Here is a 17,136-nt window from a genome sequence, read left to right as displayed (position 1 = left end):
GGAAGCCAGAGCGACGCGGAAGACGGAAGACACAAATGCAAATGCAAATGCACACCCGCCTGTCGTAACAAGTGACGCTCCAAGACTCGGCACGGATACGACGGCGACAATGCAATGACAGAAAGAGATCTACGAAATAGACATGTCGCTGAACCTTTCGCACGAAACGATCTGTGGGCTTGTGTCGGGCTGTAAAGTGACGGAGTGAGTCGGTAGGCGCAAGCGAGAGAGGAATGAAACGCACCATGACTTTCATGAGGCCCGTCTGCAAGTCTTCCATCGTCACTCCGCACCAACCAACAGTGAACCCCGCCTTCTCGAGCGCCGCCCGCGGCTTCGGCTGCTCTGCCAGCTTCTTTGCCTGCTCCTCCGACGGAGCGACCCAGACAAACATGCTGTGCGCGTTGACACCGACGCCCTGGCTCCGCGCGGAGTCCGGACTGGACGAAGTCGTTGACCATGCACTGGAAGCGGTTGAGCGCGGCGGCGGGCACGCCGTGGCGACCTGCGACGGTGACTTGTAGTAATACGACGGTGAGCATGACCGTGTCGCGAATTCCAGGCTTGTTCAGGACGAGGGCGTAGTCGGCCGCCGCAGCGTTTCGTCGCATTCGAAAGAGGGCGGTCCTTGTGAGTGAGAGGGAGGGCGACAGCGGGGTCGGCGTGCTTGAGCGAGTAGGGCGGCGATGTAGTGAAGGATGAAGACTAGTTGAATGCAGAGATCAAGAGTGGTGAAGCGCTGACAAATAGGCTGTCTTGAGCACTCCGTAGACAGCGGGGATCAACTTCGCCTGCCCCAAAAGGGCAATCTGCTGCTGCACTTTGAGCGCAGAGAATCCCGAAACAATGAGCGGACGCAGGGCGGGAGGGAGCTTGATAAGCACCGAGGGTGAAGGCGAGAAGGTGAACGGCTGGGCCGGCTCCTCGACGAACAGGGTGTGAAAACCGTGACCTTGGTCCGTGTCGTCAATTGGACGGCCCTCAAGCGCAGCAGAGTATGCACGCGGTAGGTTTGACACCAGCCTGCTGAGGTCGATGTGACCAAGTAGGTCGCGCGAAGGATCGAGCGGGCGATTGACAGAGTACGAGCCAAGGATGTCGCGGGCGGTGGGCGTCAGGATGTAGTAGAGCTGGATAGGATCATACGACGTGCGGCGAAGGGCTCGCCATTCTTGCCGGTACCACCCGATGATCTCCTCGCTGAGAAGGCGCTCCAGGCGCGTCACCCCGGCGCCTCCCTCGTGCGCGTCGTCCATGATGTCGTCCTCCTCTACCGCATTGCTTACAGCACTTGGCGCCGTTGCAGCGAGTGCAGGTGTCGGCGGGGTGAGAAGAGAAGGGTGAGGAGGAGAGAGGGAGGTGATGCGGACTGGGACGGAGAAGGAGTCGGCGGCCGTGTAGTGGTGGTGTATGAGACGCCTGCCGGTGCTTTGAGGTCACTTCAATGAATGCGCAGCAGTGACGGGGCACATACAGCAAGTTGGCGGTTTCGGCGTGATGCCAGAACTGAAAGATGTAATAGTCGGCACATGTCTCCTTCGCCAGCTCCTTGTAGCGGTTCACGTTAGGCGACGAAGCGAGAACGAGGTAGGAGTTGCCGATGCCCGAGTTGTAGATGATCGGGTCGACCGGGTCGGGGCCGACAGCGTCGCACAGGATGAGGAGGCGGTGAGAGTCGAAAGACAGTTCGGCGACCTGGAAGTCGGCGACCATCCTCACGCCTGCGGAATAGTGTCAGTTGCTGTGCAAGTCTTTCTGCGCACGTGAACGCACCTTCGGACGTGAAGAGCGGGTAGGACTGTTCGCGCCTCGCAGTGGTGGTGAAGAGGAAGGGTTGGCCAATCTCGCAGCAGACGATGGCGAGGAATCTCAAGCACAGGCTTTTCCCTGCTCTCACCAGAGACTCTTGTCAGCCTGCGCTCGACGGAGGTGATGACGGGGACGCACCGACTCCCGGCTGACCTCTCAGCACCGTAGCTCGCGCGCTAGACCGCTTCAAGCGGTCGAGCACACCTGCCCAGACTTGAAGATAGTCTGGTCGGATCATGATCGGCCAGTCGAGCCGCTTGTCGATGGTAGAGACGAGGTGGACCACATCAGCGGTGGTCGCACCGCCCGCCTGCCCGCCCGCCCAGAACTTCGCGTGCAGGTCGAGCCAGCGTGGCGGGACGGGAGGAGCAGCTTTGTACTGGTCCAAATATTCCTTGGACTCGTTCGAGAGAGACATGGCGAAAGACCTTGGGCAAGAAGAGCGCGCTTTCGCGGCTTTCGGCTCCCCCACTTCCCGCTCGAAGCTCTTCGAGGCAGGGAGTTTGAGACGCTGCGAAAGGCCCACGTAGTATGTAGGGCGGGCTGTGGAGTGTGCGACCCTCTTCCGCGCTCCGTTGCATATTCGAGCAGTCGGCCACAACCGCACAAACACGCTCCTCGCGTCTGACCTCCCGTTGTTCCCAGGGCAAACTGCTGGGAGAAGAACTGGCATTTACCGACGAGTCTCTCAGTCTAATACTGACACCGGGAGAGCGGACAACGATTGAGACCGAGTCGAGACGGCCGGGTTCCGTCAGTTTCGCCCTAGAACAACCGCAAGCTACCGACCTCGATCTCGCCGGCGCGCGCCGGCGCGACGTCGTCGAGTGCCGGGTCGAGCGCGACGTCAGGCGCGGTCGAGGCGCCGCCGTCCTGCGCAAAGGAGCGCCCGAGGAGCGAGGCGAAGAGCTCGTCGATCTGCTCCTCGTGCCAGTTGCCTACACGCGCACGAGGCCCAGCGTCAGCACGCGCACAACGGAGCGGAAGAAGAACGAGCCACAGCACTCGGGATAGAGAGACAAGCAAGGAAGAGGGCGCGACGACCGACGCACCGGCCTCGATGGGGATCATAAAGTTCTGCGCCTTTTCGTGCACGTGGTACCGGATCTTGCGCCCCTTGCTCGCGCGCGTGTCGACCTGCTTCTTGACCTTTTTCCCGCGCGCGAGCGCCGTCGCCTGTCGCAGCTGCGTCATCGTCGCGTCGTCTGCCCGCGTGCGCGCGCGTTCCCGCACTCGTCAGCTCGCGAGCTGGAGACGGTGGAGGGAAAGGAACGAGTGCGCACCGAGGTCGAGCATGCGCGACTCGACGACGTCGCGCAGCAGCTGCTGGTAAAAGTCCGAGTCGTCAAAGCACTCGTCGTCGACTTCTTTCGCCCCCGGCCCCGCTCCCGCTCCTGCCCCCTTGCCCTCTTCGCCCGCGAGCGCCTTGTCCCGCACGTCGACCTCTCCCGCTCCCTCCGCGGTCGCCTTCGCACCGACGACCTCGCCCTCTGCGCGGCGGACGCGCGTACGCCGCACGAGGCGGTCGCGCTCGCCCGCGCCGGAGAGGGCGTGGTCGATCTGCGCGAGCGCGTTCTGGTTCACGGCCTTGAACTTTTTGTCGCTCCCGCCGCCCTTGGCGAGCGAGAGGCCCGACGCGGCGAGGACCTTGTCGGACCACTTGCTGATCGTCGAGCGGAGGAAGGGGTCGAAGCTGTGCATCGTTGGTGCGGTCGCGTCAGCGGGGTGAAGCGGTGCGAACAGAGGGGAGAGCAAGAGAACGCACGTTGCTTCGAGCGTACGCAGGTCATTCAGCGTCTGGTCGAGGTAGGCGCTCGCGCCCTCGTCGGATGAGGCGCGCTTGCGCTTGCGCGACGCGCCAAAGTCGGACGGGAGCTCGAGCTTCTCGTTCTTTGCGAGCAGGCTCTGCAGCAACGAGACGAGAGCACCGTTAGCATGAGAGAGAGACGCGGAGTGAGGCAGGCGGGGGACGCACCTCGCGCAGCGCGAACAGCTCCTCGCCCAGCTCGTCGACCTCGCGCCGCACCTCGCCGACCTCGTCGCCGACCTGCGCAAAGTAGGCGTCTGCGCCCAGTCGCGGCGGCGGGAGGCGGTTTGCCGCGCCGACGGCCTTCTGGAGCTTGATGCGCGCCTCGAGGAGCGAGTCGCAGAACGCCTGTCCGTCCCACGAAGGGTACCTGTTAGCGTCCAGAATTGCGAGAAATGGCGGGGAAGGACGCACGAGCTGCTTCTTGACGTCGCGGCCTTTTTCGACATCGGCACTTGCGGCCTGCCGCAGCTGCTTGACCATGGCGCGCTCGTCGTGCGACTTTGGTGCCGCGGACCGGGCCTTGGGCGCAGGAGGCGTCGGCGCCTCGTCCTCGTCGTCTTCGTCTTCGTCGTCGTCCTCCTGGTCGTCGTCGTCGGACGCGCCTTCGCTCGCCTCGAGGTCCTCAAAGTCGCCCATCTCGTCGTCGTCGTCCTCTTCATCGTCCTGCTCAGACGCCACGTCTTCATCGTCTTCATCGTCCTCCTCGTCGTCGTCTGCACCGTAGAGCTCCGCCCTGCTCCCGCGCGTCCCGCCATACTTGGCATCAAGCACGGCCTCTCCCTTCTTCCTCAGCTGGCTGACGCTGCTCGGCGGTGGTCTCTCGGCATGAGTTGCAGCTCCCACCCGCGCGCAAGAGAGAGAGAGAAGGCGAGACGCACCCTACGTCGACATAGTCTGCGTGTGCGGCCGAGTCGGCGGCGGGGGCGGTGCGCCCATCGGCATAGGTGGCATAGCTGTCCTCCGGGTCAAAGTCTGGCGTTCCCGTGCGGGTCAGCGGGGGCTCTCACGGTGTGCAAGCCAGGGAAAGAGAGGCGGACCCTGCGGGGCTGGTTCGGAGATCTGGGCGAGTTGCTGTGCGAGGGTGAGCTCTGTGCGACGAGGACGAGGACGTGAGTGCGCGCGCGGGAGAAGGGGCGGGGGGCTGGGATGCGCACTGGCCATGGTCTGTAGCGGTGCCTAGCCCTCTTCTGCTCTGTCTGCGGCTCTGGCGGTGCGGGGAGGGCGACGCACTCGTCCAAGCTCTCGTCGTCGGCGTCCGAGTCTCATCAGCTCCGGCTCTCGCTCCGCCGCAGCCTTGTCTCTCCTCTCGTCCTCCCTCCCACTCTCGAAGACCGCAGCCACGATGAGCCTCGTGCACTCTGCCCTCCGCCGCGCCCCCTCGCTCCTCCCGCTCCTGCGCACTCCCACCCCGCGCCTCGTCTCGGCCTCCGTCTCGCACGCCTCGTGGCTCCCGCGCCCGCGCGCCCTCCACGCCTCGCCCTTGCGTCTCGACCAGCCGCCCTCGCGGGGAACGCCCATCGGGCGCGTCGACCGCCGCCTGCGCATCACTTTCACCTGCACCGCCCCCTCGTCCTCGGAGGAAGAAGGTGCAGGGCAGCAGTGCGGGCACCGCAGCACGCACGAGTTCTCGCGCCGGTCGTACGAGAAGGGCGTAGTCATCGTCCAGTGCCCCGGGTGCGACAACCGGCACCTCATCGGTCCGTCCCCCTCCCCCTCTCTCATTCCCTCTTTTCAGACGCTGACGAGAGAAGGGAACGCACAGCGGACCACCTGCACTGGTTCTCGCAGACGCCCAGCCCCGCCTCCCCGCTCGGGCAGGCGATCGGGTCCGAGCGCGCGCGCACGGTCGAGGACCTGATGCGCGAGCGCGGCGAGGAGGTGCGCTGGGGGTCGCTCGGCGAGGGCGAGGCGGCCGCTGAGGGGGTCAAGTGGGTGCTGCGCGAGCGGGAAGAGGGGGACGGGGGGAAGACGGTCGAGGTCGTGCCCGAGGACGAGGGCGCCGAGCAGGCGGCAGCAGGGGAGGTCAAGGTGTAGACCGAGGGCGAGCGAGAACTTTAGATGTCGAAGAAGCACAAATACAGTACCACTCCACGGCATCGCTGTGTTGTGGGAGAGCAGCCCTCTCCTCCCTCAGTCGTCGCATGAATGGGGCACATTGCGCACGCAGTCCCGCCTCTATCGCCCCAGCAGGACCCGCGCCGCCCCTTTTTTCCTCCCTCCCTCCCACGCCCTTTCGTGTATGTACACCCGCCCTATCTATCCCTCGCCTCGTCTCCGCCCCGTCCAGCGCGGTGCAGGCTCACGCTCACGCCGCGCCGCCCTGCGGGCCGACGTCGGACGCGCTGACCGACCCGCCCGAGCTCTGCGCCTTTTCCGCCTCTTCGCGCTTCTTGCCCAGGATCTTGGCCGAGATCTGCGTGCCGCAGGGGAGAGGTCGTGAATATGGGGCGGAGGCGCGGACAGAGGGGCGGGCGGGGCGAAGCGAAGCGGGGAGGGGGGTCGGGAGGGGGGTTTGCAGCGAGGCGAAAGGGACGCGACGTCAAGAGCACGAGGGAGGGAGCGTTTGTCAGTAAGCAGCCAGCACTCGGCAGTCCTGCGCCTTCTCTGTCGGCGCAAGCTGGCGCTCGTAGGTAGGCAGCAAGCCTGTGACAAAGCGGACGCACATTCTTGATGTTGAGCTCTGCGCGCTGGATGCCGAGCTTCTGCGCGCGCTCGTACGCGACGAGCGCCTCGTCGAGCTCGCCCGTCGCCTCGAGGACCGCCGCGAGGTTGTAGCACACCTGCGCGTTACGCACGCCTCAAAAGACATCAGCCCCCGCGAACGGGAGTGAGCGGCACAAGGGTGAACGCAAGCGCACCTCGCCGTCGTCCGGGTTGATCATGAGGGCCTTTTGGAGGTGCTCGAGGGCCTTTTCGGGCTGGGGCGGCTTGGTGAGGATGTAGGCGGCGCCGAGGTTGGTGTGCGTGTCGGCGAGGATGACGAGCGCGGGCGAGAGCTCGGGGATCGGCTGCGTCGGGTCGGGGAGCGTCGGCTTGACGCCCGCGGGCGTGTGCGCGAGCGAAGCCTCGAACGACGAGATGGACCCGGCGAGGTCGCGCAGCTGGTACCTGTGTGCGCGCGAGCGCGGGGCGGGACGTCAGGCGTGAGACGGGTGCGAGGGCTGCGCGAGGGAGACACACTGCACGACGCCGATGTTGTAGTAGCCTGTGCGAGCCGGGTGAGCGTCTGTCGCACTGAGCGAGAGGTCTGGGTCGACGCACCGATGGCCGTCTCCTTGATCTGGACGCTGTGCTTGTAGTGCTCGAGGGCCTTGGTGAAGTCGCCCTGTGCGAGTGCGTCTGTGCCCTGGTCGAGCTGCTCCTGGGCTGCGAGTTCCTGCGGGTCGATGGTGCTCGAGTGCGGCGTCGTCGACGAGGCCGATCCTGCGGGCGGGTGGTGTGGTGAGCTGGCGCGTTCGATGCGGGGTGCGTGGGGAAACGCACGCTGCTGCATCGTGGGCTGTATGCGCGCGAGGGAGGGGAGGGATGCGCGGGGAGCAGCGATGAGGAGCGGGCGGAGGGCAGCGGCAAGGCGGAGGGAGCGGGCAGCACTGCGGGCGAGCGAGCGGTGCATGCGGGCGAGCAAGAGTGCGCCTGTACTAGCGTCTGCAAGCTGCAGCCAGTACAACCGCAGCGACGAGGTTGGCTCGACGTTGGCTCGGACAAGTCGACGCTCGCCGTTCTCCGCCACTCTTGCACCCGCGCATCTCCCGAGAGAGACTCCTGAAGCCATGCTCGGACTCCGCACTGCATCCGCAAACCTCGTCCGCACCGCCGCAGCCCGCCCGCTCGCCAACCCGACCGCCCTCCGCCTCCTCGCCCAGCGCCGCTCCCTCTCCGACGACGCACGCAAGAAGATCGACAACGTGCGCACTCACTCACCCACACTCGGGAACCCACCCCACTGACCCCGCACCCGCAACCCGCCAGGTCGTCGCGTCCAACCCGCTCGTCCTCTTCATGAAGGGCACCCCGGCCCTCCCGCAGTGCGGCTTCTCGCGCGCCGTCTGCCAGATCCTCGAGGTCCAGGGCGTCCCCGAAGACAAGATCGTCGCCTTCAACTGCCTCGAGGACCCTGAGCTCCGCGAGGGCATCAAGGAGTACTCGTAAGCTGACCGTTTTCACTGCTTCCGTGCACTGGGGTGACTCGGCATCGAGGCGAGGCGGCTACGTGCTTCATCCGATTTGGAAACAAGTGTGGCGGCGATGCGCAGGGTGGGGGGAAAACCGCCGGAGCACTCGGGCAAGGGCTGCAGGACGCCGATTCGACGTTCTGCGTCTCCGAGCCACCCGCTGGTGACAGCTGCTTGCTCGCGCGCTGTCCCGTCTTCTGCCGCACGCGCACAACAGCCTCTCGCAGAGCACTCCTCCCCCTCCGCCCAACGCACACTGCTGACTGTCTCCACCCGCAACGCGCAGCTCGTGGCCGACGATCCCGCAGCTCTACATCGGCGGCGAATTTGTCGGCGGGTGCGACATCGCGCTCCAGATGCACCAGAGCGGCGAGCTCGAAAAGCTCCTCGCCGAAAAGGGCCTCGTCGTCGACGAGCCCGGCCGCGAGGCATAGACAGGGTGCGCGGGGACGAGCGAGGGGCGATGTACAGATCACTTAGCAACGCAGCACACACTCACTACTCACACGGGCTTGCACACGCGCTTGCTTGCGCGGGCACATTTTGTGCGGGGAGAGAGACCGCTGGCGTTCTCTCTCGAGGGAGAGAGTGGCTGGATTCTATGACATGGTGCGAGGGCCCTTTCTTCCTGCGAGTCTGGGCTGTACACGAGACAGGTATGCGGTGGATGCTGCTGGGAATGCGACGAGGGGTGCAGGAGGAAAGGAGGGGTATAGCTGCTGTCATGTCTACAGGGAGGGGGGAGAGAAGAGGGAGGGCGGCACGCGGCGCCTTCTTGGGCGAGAAGGACAATCTGTGCATCTCACCGGACAGACGAAGAAGGTCAGTCCTGCCTGCTCATGAGCCAGCGAGCAACCACCGTGATCACCGAGACGCACCTTTCTCCCCTCCCGCCTCACTCGCCGCCGCCTCTCCTCTCACCCCCCTCCGCCGCCCGCCCCGGGGGCGCCCCTCTCCCACTCCCCAACCCACTCCTCCATCCTCTCCCTCCACTCCCTCTCGCCCCCGCCGCCCCACTCGGCCCCGAGCACCGCCCTCACTGCCCGAGCGACGCGCGCGCGCTCCCTGTCCCGCCGCTGCGCAGAGCCTTGCGCGCGCTCGAGCGCCGAAAAGAGCGCGACGAGGCGCGCGCGCGGAGAGTCGCCCGTCGGTGCGGGTGCGGGAGCGGCGAACGAGGGCAAAGAGGGCGCGAGGGGCGAGACGAGCGCGATGCGCGCGAGCGCGTGCGCGACGAGCGAGTCGGTCACGAGCGGCTGCAGGGCCACTGGTGTCGAGAGCGCCTGCTGCTCGCGCCCCGCCTGCCCCTTGTCCTTCCCCGTGCTGGCGGGAGCAGGAGCGAGCAGCCCGCTCTCCCACGCGCGCGCGCGCGCGAGCAGCTCGAGCGAGCGGAGGAGGAGCGCGAAGGGCGCGAGGTGCGCTGCGGGAGCCGGAGCGGGCTTGGCGCCTTCGAGGGCGCGAGGGGGCAGGATCGAGGGGGCGTTGAGGACGAGGGCGAGGGAGCGGAAAAAGGTGGGCGAGAGGCCGAGGGAGCGCGGGTCGGGAGGTGCGGCGGAGGAGACGGGGGCAGTGGTGGAGGAGGAGGCGGCGAGCGGTGAAGGAGGAGGATGCGGCAGGGTCGAGACGAATTCGAGCGATGCCTCGACGAGATCGAGCGCGCGTGAGAGCGTCTTGAGGCACGTGTCGCGCCGCTCGGCCCACCGGTGCCGGTTAGGCTGCTTCTTGCGGAGCGGCGCAGCGCTCACCTGCCGCGCCGAGACGAGGTGGGCGTCGAGCAGGCGAAAGAGAGCAGACGACTGGCGCAGGCGAAGTCGGGGGAAGGCGACGTCCGCCTCTCGGGAGCGGTAGACAGAGGGAGTAGAGTCGAGGAGGAGTTTGTACAGCTGCGAGGCGGAGGTGAGGGGCGGGGCGGCGCGCGGAGAGGTTGCGTGCGGATGGGGACTGAGTGCGCGGATGACGAGGAAGCGGATGGCGGTATGCAAGATGTGCGAGCGTCGCTCAAAGGGATCATGTATCGGAGCGGTGGGATTGGAGGGCGTGTAGTTCGATTGGGCGGGTAAGGGCAAGTCGGGGTCGTCGAGGCTGGCGAGAAGCGAAGACATGCTGGCCTCGACTCGGCGAAACAACGGGTCGTCCGGGTCGAGCGCAGCCTTTACCTCGCGCCGATCGACCGAAGAGTCGGCCTCGGTAAGCGAGAGCAGCGCCTCGTACTTTTCGGCGGTCGAGTCGAGCAGAGCGAGCGAGACGAGGTCGTCGTCGCCCAGCTCGGCCGCCTCAAAGTCCTCGAGCAGCCTCCTGACCTCGTCCCTCTCCTTCGACACGTTCTTCAACCCCCTCTTGCACGCAGCACCGCGCAACCGCCCCTGCACGGCTGGAAACAACCGCGCGAGGGAAGACAGCACGACCTTGGGGATTTCGCCCGTGCCCGTCCGACTCCCCGTGCCTGCTCGCAAATCGCGCAAGAGCTGCGTGAAGCGCCACAGTGCCTTGGCATCGCTTGCGCCGCCCTGCAGCTGCGCCGCGAGCGAGGCCATCCAGGCGGAGTGCTCCTGCCCGCGCGAGAGGCCCAGTCCGCGCTCGCGGACCGCCGCTGTAGCGCGGGCCTTGCTCCCCACTGAGCGCTGCCGGGCAATCGTGCTCGTAAAGCCGGGGCGGAGCGAGAAGAAGGCGCGGTCGAGCTCCTTTGCGCTCGAAAAGTATCCGAGGTGCAGCTGGAGGCGCATCGTCTCGGCGACGAGCTGCACCACGCCGCGGCGCGTCACGCCGTCGAGCGCGTCGTCCCAGCTCTGCACGGCCTGCGCGCGCCCCTTGCCCTTGCGGTCGCAGTCGTGTTCCGGCGTAGCGAGCGAGTCGTGCGAGTGCGGTGCGGCGTCGCGGAGAGCGGAGAGGGCGTCGTGCGCTTCTGCGCAGGCCCTGCGGTGCCGCACGAGGTCGTTTTCGAGGTCTGCGGGGCTGCGCAGGCGGAGCGGGAGGGTTTTCGCGGCGGTCGGGGAGCGCGAGGGAATCGACTGCAGCGCCTGGCGGAGGCGTGAGAGAGGCGCCGAGGGCCCTGCTCGGGGTTGCTGCGGCGGCTGAACGTGTAGCACGGGCGCTGGCGCGGCTGCTCGTGGCGGAGGAGGGCGCGGCGGAGGGCGCCATGTCGGTGGAGACGAGGCGGTGGAAGGGCCGAGTGGACGTGCCCAGCGCTGGAGGCGCATCTAGCTGCATCCAGGCCAGTCCTGCTCCCGCTCGTCCCTGTCCCGCCGAGGCTCGCAGTGCGCGCAGCTGCCACGGCCGACTTGGCGAGGGCGAGCTGCAGTGCGCGCGCGACTTTGGTTTTCGACCAGCGCGCGACTTGGCGCGCTCGCATTGGTGTGCTCGCGCCGGCTCTCGTCTCAGGGGTTCTGGGCAGGCTTTGAAGAGGGCTGTCGAGAACAGCATCCACTGCAGAAGCGCGAGGGGCCGAACGAAAGAGTTCCGAGACAGTCGGCGCTCTCTCACCTCGTCGTCGCACTGAGAACAACCCGCATCTTTCGGTCGCAAGAGACGCGAGACGCCAATCCGGCGACAGCGAGTCGAACACGTCGCGGCCACAACGCCAGCTCTCTCCGCTCGTGAGCGACACGCACGCACAAAGTGTCCGTTCTAGTTGCACATTGACCGTGACCGCGACAGGTGTCCGTCCCTCTGCTCGGCTCGCCGCTCAGAGGTTGAAGAGCTTCTTGAGCTCGCGCTGCGTGTCCTCGGGGCACGTGACCGAGTGGCCGATCGTGCGCGGGTCCTCGTAGATCTCGTAGTCGTTGCCCTGCCCGTCCGGAAGCGAAAAACGAAAGGTCAGCCGTGCGTGCGCGAGTCACAGATGCAAGCGGGGCGGCGACGCACGCCCTGGTACGTCTTGTCGCCAAAGAAGTGAATTTCGCGGAAGTTCTCGCCGGCGATGCGCTCGAGACCCTTGCGCTTGTCCCAGCCGTCGGGGCTGCCAGGTCGGACGTGCGCGTGAACGCGGCACGGCAAGTAGAAACGGTCGCATGAGCGTCAATGGCGCATGAAGGGCGGGGCAGTGTGAAAGGTGGTGCCAGTCAGCAGTATTCGGCCGCAGGAGGGCATCGAGACGCACAAGACGTCGAACGAGATCTGACCGCCGATCGAGTACGTCAAGCCGTAGTCGGCAAACTCCTTCTTGAGCGCATCGACGAACGCGGCGCGGACCTTGTGGACCTGGCAGAGGGGCAACAAAGCAAAGTCAGGGCGAGTTCGGGAATGCGGCAAATCGTGCGGTGTTGACGGGCGGGACGGTGGGCAAAGCCGTGTCTCCGCGTGCGACAGTCCGAACACAGCGGCCATGGGCGCACTCTCGTAGAGCAGAACGGCGAATGTGAACAGAGAGGATCGCTGACGGACCTTGTCGTACTTCTCGAACTCGTCACGCTCGTTGACCCTGTATGACGAGATCGTCAGTACCCACTTGGCGGTGCCCGGATGCTCGAACGCTAGCGCACGATGCGTTACGGCCGATCGGCGAGACACTGGTGAGAAGAGAAAGCGAGTCAGTCGGGTCTGCAGATTCGTCCCTCCGCCGGGGTCTGGTTGTGGACGCACTTGATCATGCCCGCGCGGAATTCGATGAAGGTACCACTGTAAAGCGTGGGATAATCAGCACATGCGGACACAAGCTACTACTTCACTCTAGACAAGAGCGCCGCTGTTCTTCGAAACCACACCCGCCAACATGGCGCAGGCGCCAGGGCCCATTGGAGAAAGCGCAGACTCACCGCTTGATGGGGATGTCCATGTCGGCGATGTAGTGGAGGATGAAGCGCACGAGCTTCTTGTACTTCTCTTCGCCGATCCACTGGATGAAGCTCTCGCTCGGGAGCGCCTGGCCGAGCTTGATCGCGGTGAGACCGTTCTCGGCGAAGCAGAAATCAAAGTCGCCTGAGACTGCCGGCACAATGTCCCAGTCAGCTCGAGCGACCAGAGAGAGGAGGCGCGACGGGACGCACTATCCTGGCCGTGGATGGCGAGCTGCTCGGTGATCTTTGCGAGGTCCGAGCCGCCGACAAAGCCAATGACGGCCTTCTCGCGGACCTGCTTGAGGACCTCGAGCATCGCGGGCGACGCCGACTACCATTTGCAGAGCGAGAGAATGGAAGGGGGCGTGCACGCAGCGTAAGATTGCGAGGCGAAGGTCAGCACGTCTGTTCTGCGCATGCTTCTGAGCCGTGAAGCGCCGTCCGCAGCGTCCATCGCGCGATTGCTGCCAATAGACGCTCGACGCGTCGCCGACGAGAACCGAGTATCTCGCTCTGAGAAAGCGTGCGGCAAGCGACTCACGCGGCGAGCGGGGGTGAGGGTGCCATCGACGTCAAAGAGGCAGATGACGTCGCCCTGCGGGCGCTGCGAGAAGGGGACGGGGGTCGACATGATGGAGGAGTAGGACGAGGTGCGAGGGCTGCGAGGACGTGCAGCAAGGGCGTCGTGCGGCGGGAGGGAGCGTGTCCGGGGCAGAGTGTGAGCTTGTCAGTCTTTCTACGCGGGCTAGAGAGCGCGGACGGACGAGATGAGCGAGGCGTTCAGAGCAAGGAAAGAAGGCGCGACGACGCGACGAAAGTCCTTGGGAAACGACGATGCCACATCGATCCCCCGTTGCAGCAATGAACGAGTGCCCTACACGCCACGTAAGAACACTCGGATACTCCGGCCGTTTAGCACTGCCTTCTGGCGGAAGTTCCGCAACAGGTCCACTTCATGCAGCAACGTTTTTCTCCCTCCACCCGCGCTAGTAGCTCTGCACTGCTTTTTGAATATCGAACTGAAGTCTATGTACTGCTGCGAAGCGACCGACCGTGCGAAAGTCCCGCATCGCCTCACCACCCTTCCCTCGGGAGCTTCTTCCACGCCTGGCCGAGCGCGTTGATGGTCCACGAGAACTTGAAGTTGGGATACGAGATGGCGGCGTTCTTGTTGAACACTGTGCGAGCACCGTGCAAGCCCGAGATCAGTCGATTCTGGCGGAAGAGGACGGAGAGGAGCGGGCGAGAGACGGACCGCCTTCGATGCTCTCCTGCGCCCACGACCCGTCTGGCAGCTGGCGCGACATGATGAGCCTGCACCCGCGGCGGATCGGCTCCGGGTCGGGGTACTGCGCCGTGAGGAGCGTGATGACAGCTGCGTCGCGACCAATGGAGAGCGAAATCAGTGTCAGCCGACTTAGCCAGCGGACAGGGTGCAGGCAGCGTTGCCTCAAGGACTTGGCAGCGTGTAGCACATACGTACCCCATGCAGTGTTGACGACCTGGCTCTTTGCGTTGTGCACGTAGTGCTCCGTCTCGCAGCTCTGCACGCGGCCAGCACGAGGGAATCTATCAGCACTCGGCGCCCAGGCGCAGCATCGCTGAACAAGCACGACCGCGCCAGCGCACCTTGTAACTCTCGCCCCACCCGCCGTCGGCCATCTGTTTCCCGACGAGGAACTCGCACGCGCGGCGCACGGCGTCGCTGTTGGCGTACGACTCGCCTGCGATCGCGAGCGACTCGATGCTGAACATGGTAGCGTAGGTGAAGCACTGTGCAGACGCATGAGGGAAGGAAGAGACAGTCAGCGCCGGAGTTGCAGTCGACGAGCAGATCACCATTTGCTTGAATGAGGGGCTTCTCGTCCCGCCGACCGATTCGCTCGTCAGAAAGGGAGGGAAATCCTGGACGCACGATGCCCCAGCTGCCGTACCAGCTCCCGTCTTTCCGCTGCGCCGTCTTGATCCAGTCGATCGCCTTCGTGCTCGCCCGCTCAATGTCGTCGCGGCGGTACTGCGGGTGCTTGCGCTTGAACACCGAGAGCGCCGTGACGCCTGTCCGTCGTTACGCGATCAACCCGCATCAGCGCGTTCCGCCTCGGTACAGACACCGTGCGGAACCCCGAAGAATGGAAAAGGAAAGCAAACGACGCACAGGCCGTCGTGCACTCGACATACGGGTACTCGATCATGATGTTGGCAAACACCTCTGCCGGGTTGAGGAGCTCGAGGAGCGGGTTCCCGCGGATGAGCTCGTACGACGCGAACCCGCCCGCCGGGTTCTGCAGCGAGAGGATCGTGTCGACTGCGGCGCACAGGCGCGGGTACGAGACGAGCTCGGGGAGGTGGCTGCGGGTGGTGCGTAGGTATGAGCGGGCTTGAGTGGAGGGGAAGCGGAGGGCGCTGGGAGGAAGGCAACGCACGGGAGATCCTGCAGCAGGAGCACGCTCTTCATCCCTTCGGCAGTACAGTCGCTGACCGTGTACCCCTGCTCCCTCGTCGAGAACGGCCACGCGCCCTCGGTGCGGTGCCGGAACGCCTCGCGGTAGTGCCGCGGGTTGTCGCGGATCTGGCACCCGTCGAGCCACGCCAGGAGCTGCGCCGTCGACGCGTGGTTCTCCGGGCGCGAGGCGAGGCCCGACTCGACGAGCCCTTGCGCGATGAAGGCTGCGTCCCACAGCTGCGAGCCGTTCGTGCCCGTCATCATCATGCCATCTTTCGACATCCACACTGCCGGTGCGCGCGATTTGTGTTGGCGAGGTCAGCATTGACATGCGCTGAGATGAAGTCTGGTTAGCAGAGAGACGCACTGAAGTCGCGGATCTTGAGGAGGTGCTGCTGGAACGCCTCGCTCTCTGGGCCCTCTTCGAGCCAGCGACACCTGCGTAACATCGGTACACGTAAGCACCGTCGTCCGAGCGAGGACAAACGCAGGTGAAAGAGACGAGACCGGTAAGACGCACAGCATGTTCATCGCCTTGCTCACGGGCCCGACCGTCTGGTACGCCGTGTTCTCGTCCTCCATGACGACGAGCCTGTACGCCCTCTCGAGGCCCTTGCGGCGGATCCACGCGGGCGCGACGCGGTCGTAGCAGTCGAACGCGGCAAAGAGCACGTTGGCGACGGGCGAGTGCGGCGCGTAGACGTCGGCGGGCGAGATGCGGTTGCGCAGAGAGGGCCACGGGATCGACGCGTAGGGCTGGGTGTAGAGCTCCTGTGCGGTCGGCAATCACATACGCAAATCAGCACACGCTACTTACGAATGAGCGCAGAGCGCCGAAGCAGAATGAGCTGAGTGCCGCACCTCGCGCAGGCTGCGAATCAAGTCGTCCTCGTCGGCCTGGAACCCCCTCGCCGAGAGGTAGCCCATGGGGATGTAGACGTTGCGCGTGTGGATCCACCAGCGCCACGGGTGCACGGGCGCCCACTCGGGGAGGAGCCACAGCTCGACGGGCGTCGGGTTGAGGCCGCGCCACGAGTGCACGTTGAGGATCGCGAGCCAGAACTTGCCCCACCTAGTTGGCGAGGGAGGCTGTCAGTGCCCCGCAAATGTCCATAGGAGAAGATGCACGCACGAAGGGATGCCTTCGCAGCCGCCTGAATCGGAAGGACGAGAGAAGGTCAGTTTGCTACAACCGAACGAGACCACGGCATGGACGCACCGAGCTTGTGCAGCGTGTTGCGGGCGCGAATCATCATCGGCTCGTCCGGGCCGACACCGAGGAGACGCAGAACGACATAGTTGAGCCCGGTGCCAAAGACGGTCGAACGACCCTCAAAGTGGCTGCACGGCGGACTCCGGGGTCAGCTTGCTCGTCGTTCGAGGCAGCAGGACGCGTGCAAGCGCACATTCCCCAACCCTGGTCGTCGTCTCCGCTGAAGCGCTGCATGTTGGCGAGGTACCGCGCGATTTCGACCTTCCACTCTTCAGGAATGGGCGTCTTGGTGACGTAGAGGGCGATGATGATGCCGGGGAGGAGGAACATGGGCCCTGTCGGGTGAATGAGGTTAGTCTGCGTAGTGAGGAGACGAGTTAGGGGCCGAGACGGACCGCCATACTCGCCGCTCCAGTGCCCGTCGGGCGACTGGAGGCGCTTGTAGAAGTCGTAGCCTGCGTTTCGGGCGAGCACGGGTCGTCAGCCGGTAGTGCAGAGTAGTACAAGCGAGGTGCAGCTTGCCCTTTTGCGCAGCGTCGAGGGGCGAGGCGGCGGGAGAGGGATCGCTGTCTCGGACGGGGAGGTCGAGCCCGAGCCAGTAGGCGGTTTCGTCGTTCTGGGGCTGTTCGCGCACGCGGGTGTCGTCGCTGCCCCAGACGGTCTCGTAGGGCGTGGCTCTGGGGTCGTCGGGGCTGCGGGCGTAGTGCCAGACGTGCCTGCCGCCGTCCTGATCCGACGAGAGGCGCCAGCGGGAGGAGTCGGTCTGTCCGAGTGGGCCTGGCCCAGGGTAGTTCTTGGGTGCGGTTGCAGGCATGCGCAGCTGGTCCAGACTGCGGCTCGAGGGGAGCGAGAGGAGCGGAGAGATGCCTCGCGGAAGCAACAGCGCGGCGTCGCCGTCGTTCGACCGCGTCCACCTCGCT

At 65.5% G+C, this 17,136-nt stretch overlaps 8 protein-coding genes across 8 annotated transcripts; 2 read left to right on the top strand and 6 right to left on the bottom strand.

Annotated features, from left to right (window-relative positions):
* Window positions 1-129: 129 nt before the first annotated feature.
* Window positions 130-2,227, bottom strand: JCM10292_002813 (uncharacterized protein; the record flags this gene model as incomplete). Its single annotated transcript, XM_076648169.1, has 7 exons — window positions 130-189; window positions 245-395; window positions 466-627; window positions 745-1,419; window positions 1,475-1,721; window positions 1,774-1,887; window positions 1,948-2,227. 7 exons carry the CDS (start codon window positions 2,225-2,227, stop codon window positions 130-132), a joined length of 1,689 nt encoding a protein of 562 aa, XP_076506392.1.
* Window positions 2,228-2,574: 347 nt separating this feature from the next.
* On the bottom strand, window positions 2,575-4,780 carry JCM10292_002812 (AATF family protein; the record flags this gene model as incomplete). The annotated part of the gene is made up of 9 exons (XM_076648168.1): window positions 2,575-2,747; window positions 2,862-3,014; window positions 3,093-3,502; window positions 3,575-3,714; window positions 3,785-3,964; window positions 4,031-4,421; window positions 4,498-4,591; window positions 4,657-4,707; window positions 4,774-4,780. 9 exons carry the CDS (start codon window positions 4,778-4,780, stop codon window positions 2,575-2,577), a joined length of 1,599 nt encoding a protein of 532 aa, XP_076506391.1.
* A 181-nt stretch (window positions 4,781-4,961) lies between these two features.
* Window positions 4,962-5,653, top strand: ZIM17 (Zim17p; the record flags this gene model as incomplete). Its single annotated transcript, XM_076648167.1, has 2 exons — window positions 4,962-5,316; window positions 5,382-5,653. 2 exons carry the CDS (start codon window positions 4,962-4,964, stop codon window positions 5,651-5,653), a joined length of 627 nt encoding a protein of 208 aa, XP_076506390.1.
* Window positions 5,654-5,924: 271 nt separating this feature from the next.
* On the bottom strand, window positions 5,925-7,112 carry JCM10292_002810 (uncharacterized protein; the record flags this gene model as incomplete). Its single annotated transcript, XM_076648166.1, has 6 exons — window positions 5,925-6,032; window positions 6,283-6,399; window positions 6,478-6,727; window positions 6,800-6,824; window positions 6,881-7,042; window positions 7,103-7,112. The coding sequence occupies 6 exons, from the start codon at window positions 7,110-7,112 to the stop codon at window positions 5,925-5,927; spliced, it is 672 nt and encodes a 223-aa protein (XP_076506389.1).
* Window positions 7,113-7,389: 277 nt separating this feature from the next.
* GRX5 (monothiol glutaredoxin GRX5) lies at window positions 7,390-8,225 on the top strand (the record flags this gene model as incomplete). Its single annotated transcript, XM_076648165.1, has 3 exons — window positions 7,390-7,524; window positions 7,589-7,764; window positions 8,078-8,225. 3 exons carry the CDS (start codon window positions 7,390-7,392, stop codon window positions 8,223-8,225), a joined length of 459 nt encoding a protein of 152 aa, XP_076506388.1.
* Window positions 8,226-8,708: 483 nt separating this feature from the next.
* On the bottom strand, window positions 8,709-10,985 carry JCM10292_002808 (uncharacterized protein; the record flags this gene model as incomplete). The annotated part of the gene is made up of 1 exon (XM_076648164.1): window positions 8,709-10,985. The coding sequence occupies one exon, from the start codon at window positions 10,983-10,985 to the stop codon at window positions 8,709-8,711; it is 2,277 nt and encodes a 758-aa protein (XP_076506387.1).
* Window positions 10,986-11,470: 485 nt separating this feature from the next.
* Window positions 11,471-13,191, bottom strand: SEC53 (phosphomannomutase SEC53; the record flags this gene model as incomplete). Its single annotated transcript, XM_076648163.1, has 9 exons — window positions 11,471-11,572; window positions 11,650-11,743; window positions 11,885-11,985; window positions 12,169-12,205; window positions 12,267-12,293; window positions 12,367-12,402; window positions 12,540-12,708; window positions 12,771-12,891; window positions 13,102-13,191. The coding sequence occupies 9 exons, from the start codon at window positions 13,189-13,191 to the stop codon at window positions 11,471-11,473; spliced, it is 777 nt and encodes a 258-aa protein (XP_076506386.1).
* Window positions 13,192-13,634: 443 nt separating this feature from the next.
* ERG7 (lanosterol synthase ERG7) lies at window positions 13,635-17,030 on the bottom strand (the record flags this gene model as incomplete). The annotated part of the gene is made up of 15 exons (XM_076648162.1): window positions 13,635-13,738; window positions 13,816-13,935; window positions 14,044-14,104; window positions 14,190-14,333; window positions 14,476-14,615; window positions 14,716-14,909; window positions 14,984-15,290; window positions 15,371-15,441; window positions 15,524-15,774; window positions 15,865-16,075; window positions 16,136-16,157; window positions 16,223-16,344; window positions 16,410-16,551; window positions 16,612-16,671; window positions 16,721-17,030. The coding sequence occupies 15 exons, from the start codon at window positions 17,028-17,030 to the stop codon at window positions 13,635-13,637; spliced, it is 2,259 nt and encodes a 752-aa protein (XP_076506385.1).
* Between the last annotated feature and the right edge of the window lie 106 nt (window positions 17,031-17,136).

The sequence above is a fragment of the Rhodotorula paludigena genome (assembly GCF_050403205.1).
Source record: "Rhodotorula paludigena JCM10292 DNA, Rt_paludigena_JCM10292v1_ctg13, whole genome shotgun sequence".
Taxonomy (NCBI): Eukaryota; Fungi; Basidiomycota; class Microbotryomycetes; order Sporidiobolales; family Sporidiobolaceae; genus Rhodotorula; species Rhodotorula paludigena.
This window is presented reverse-complemented; position numbering and strand designations above follow the sequence as displayed.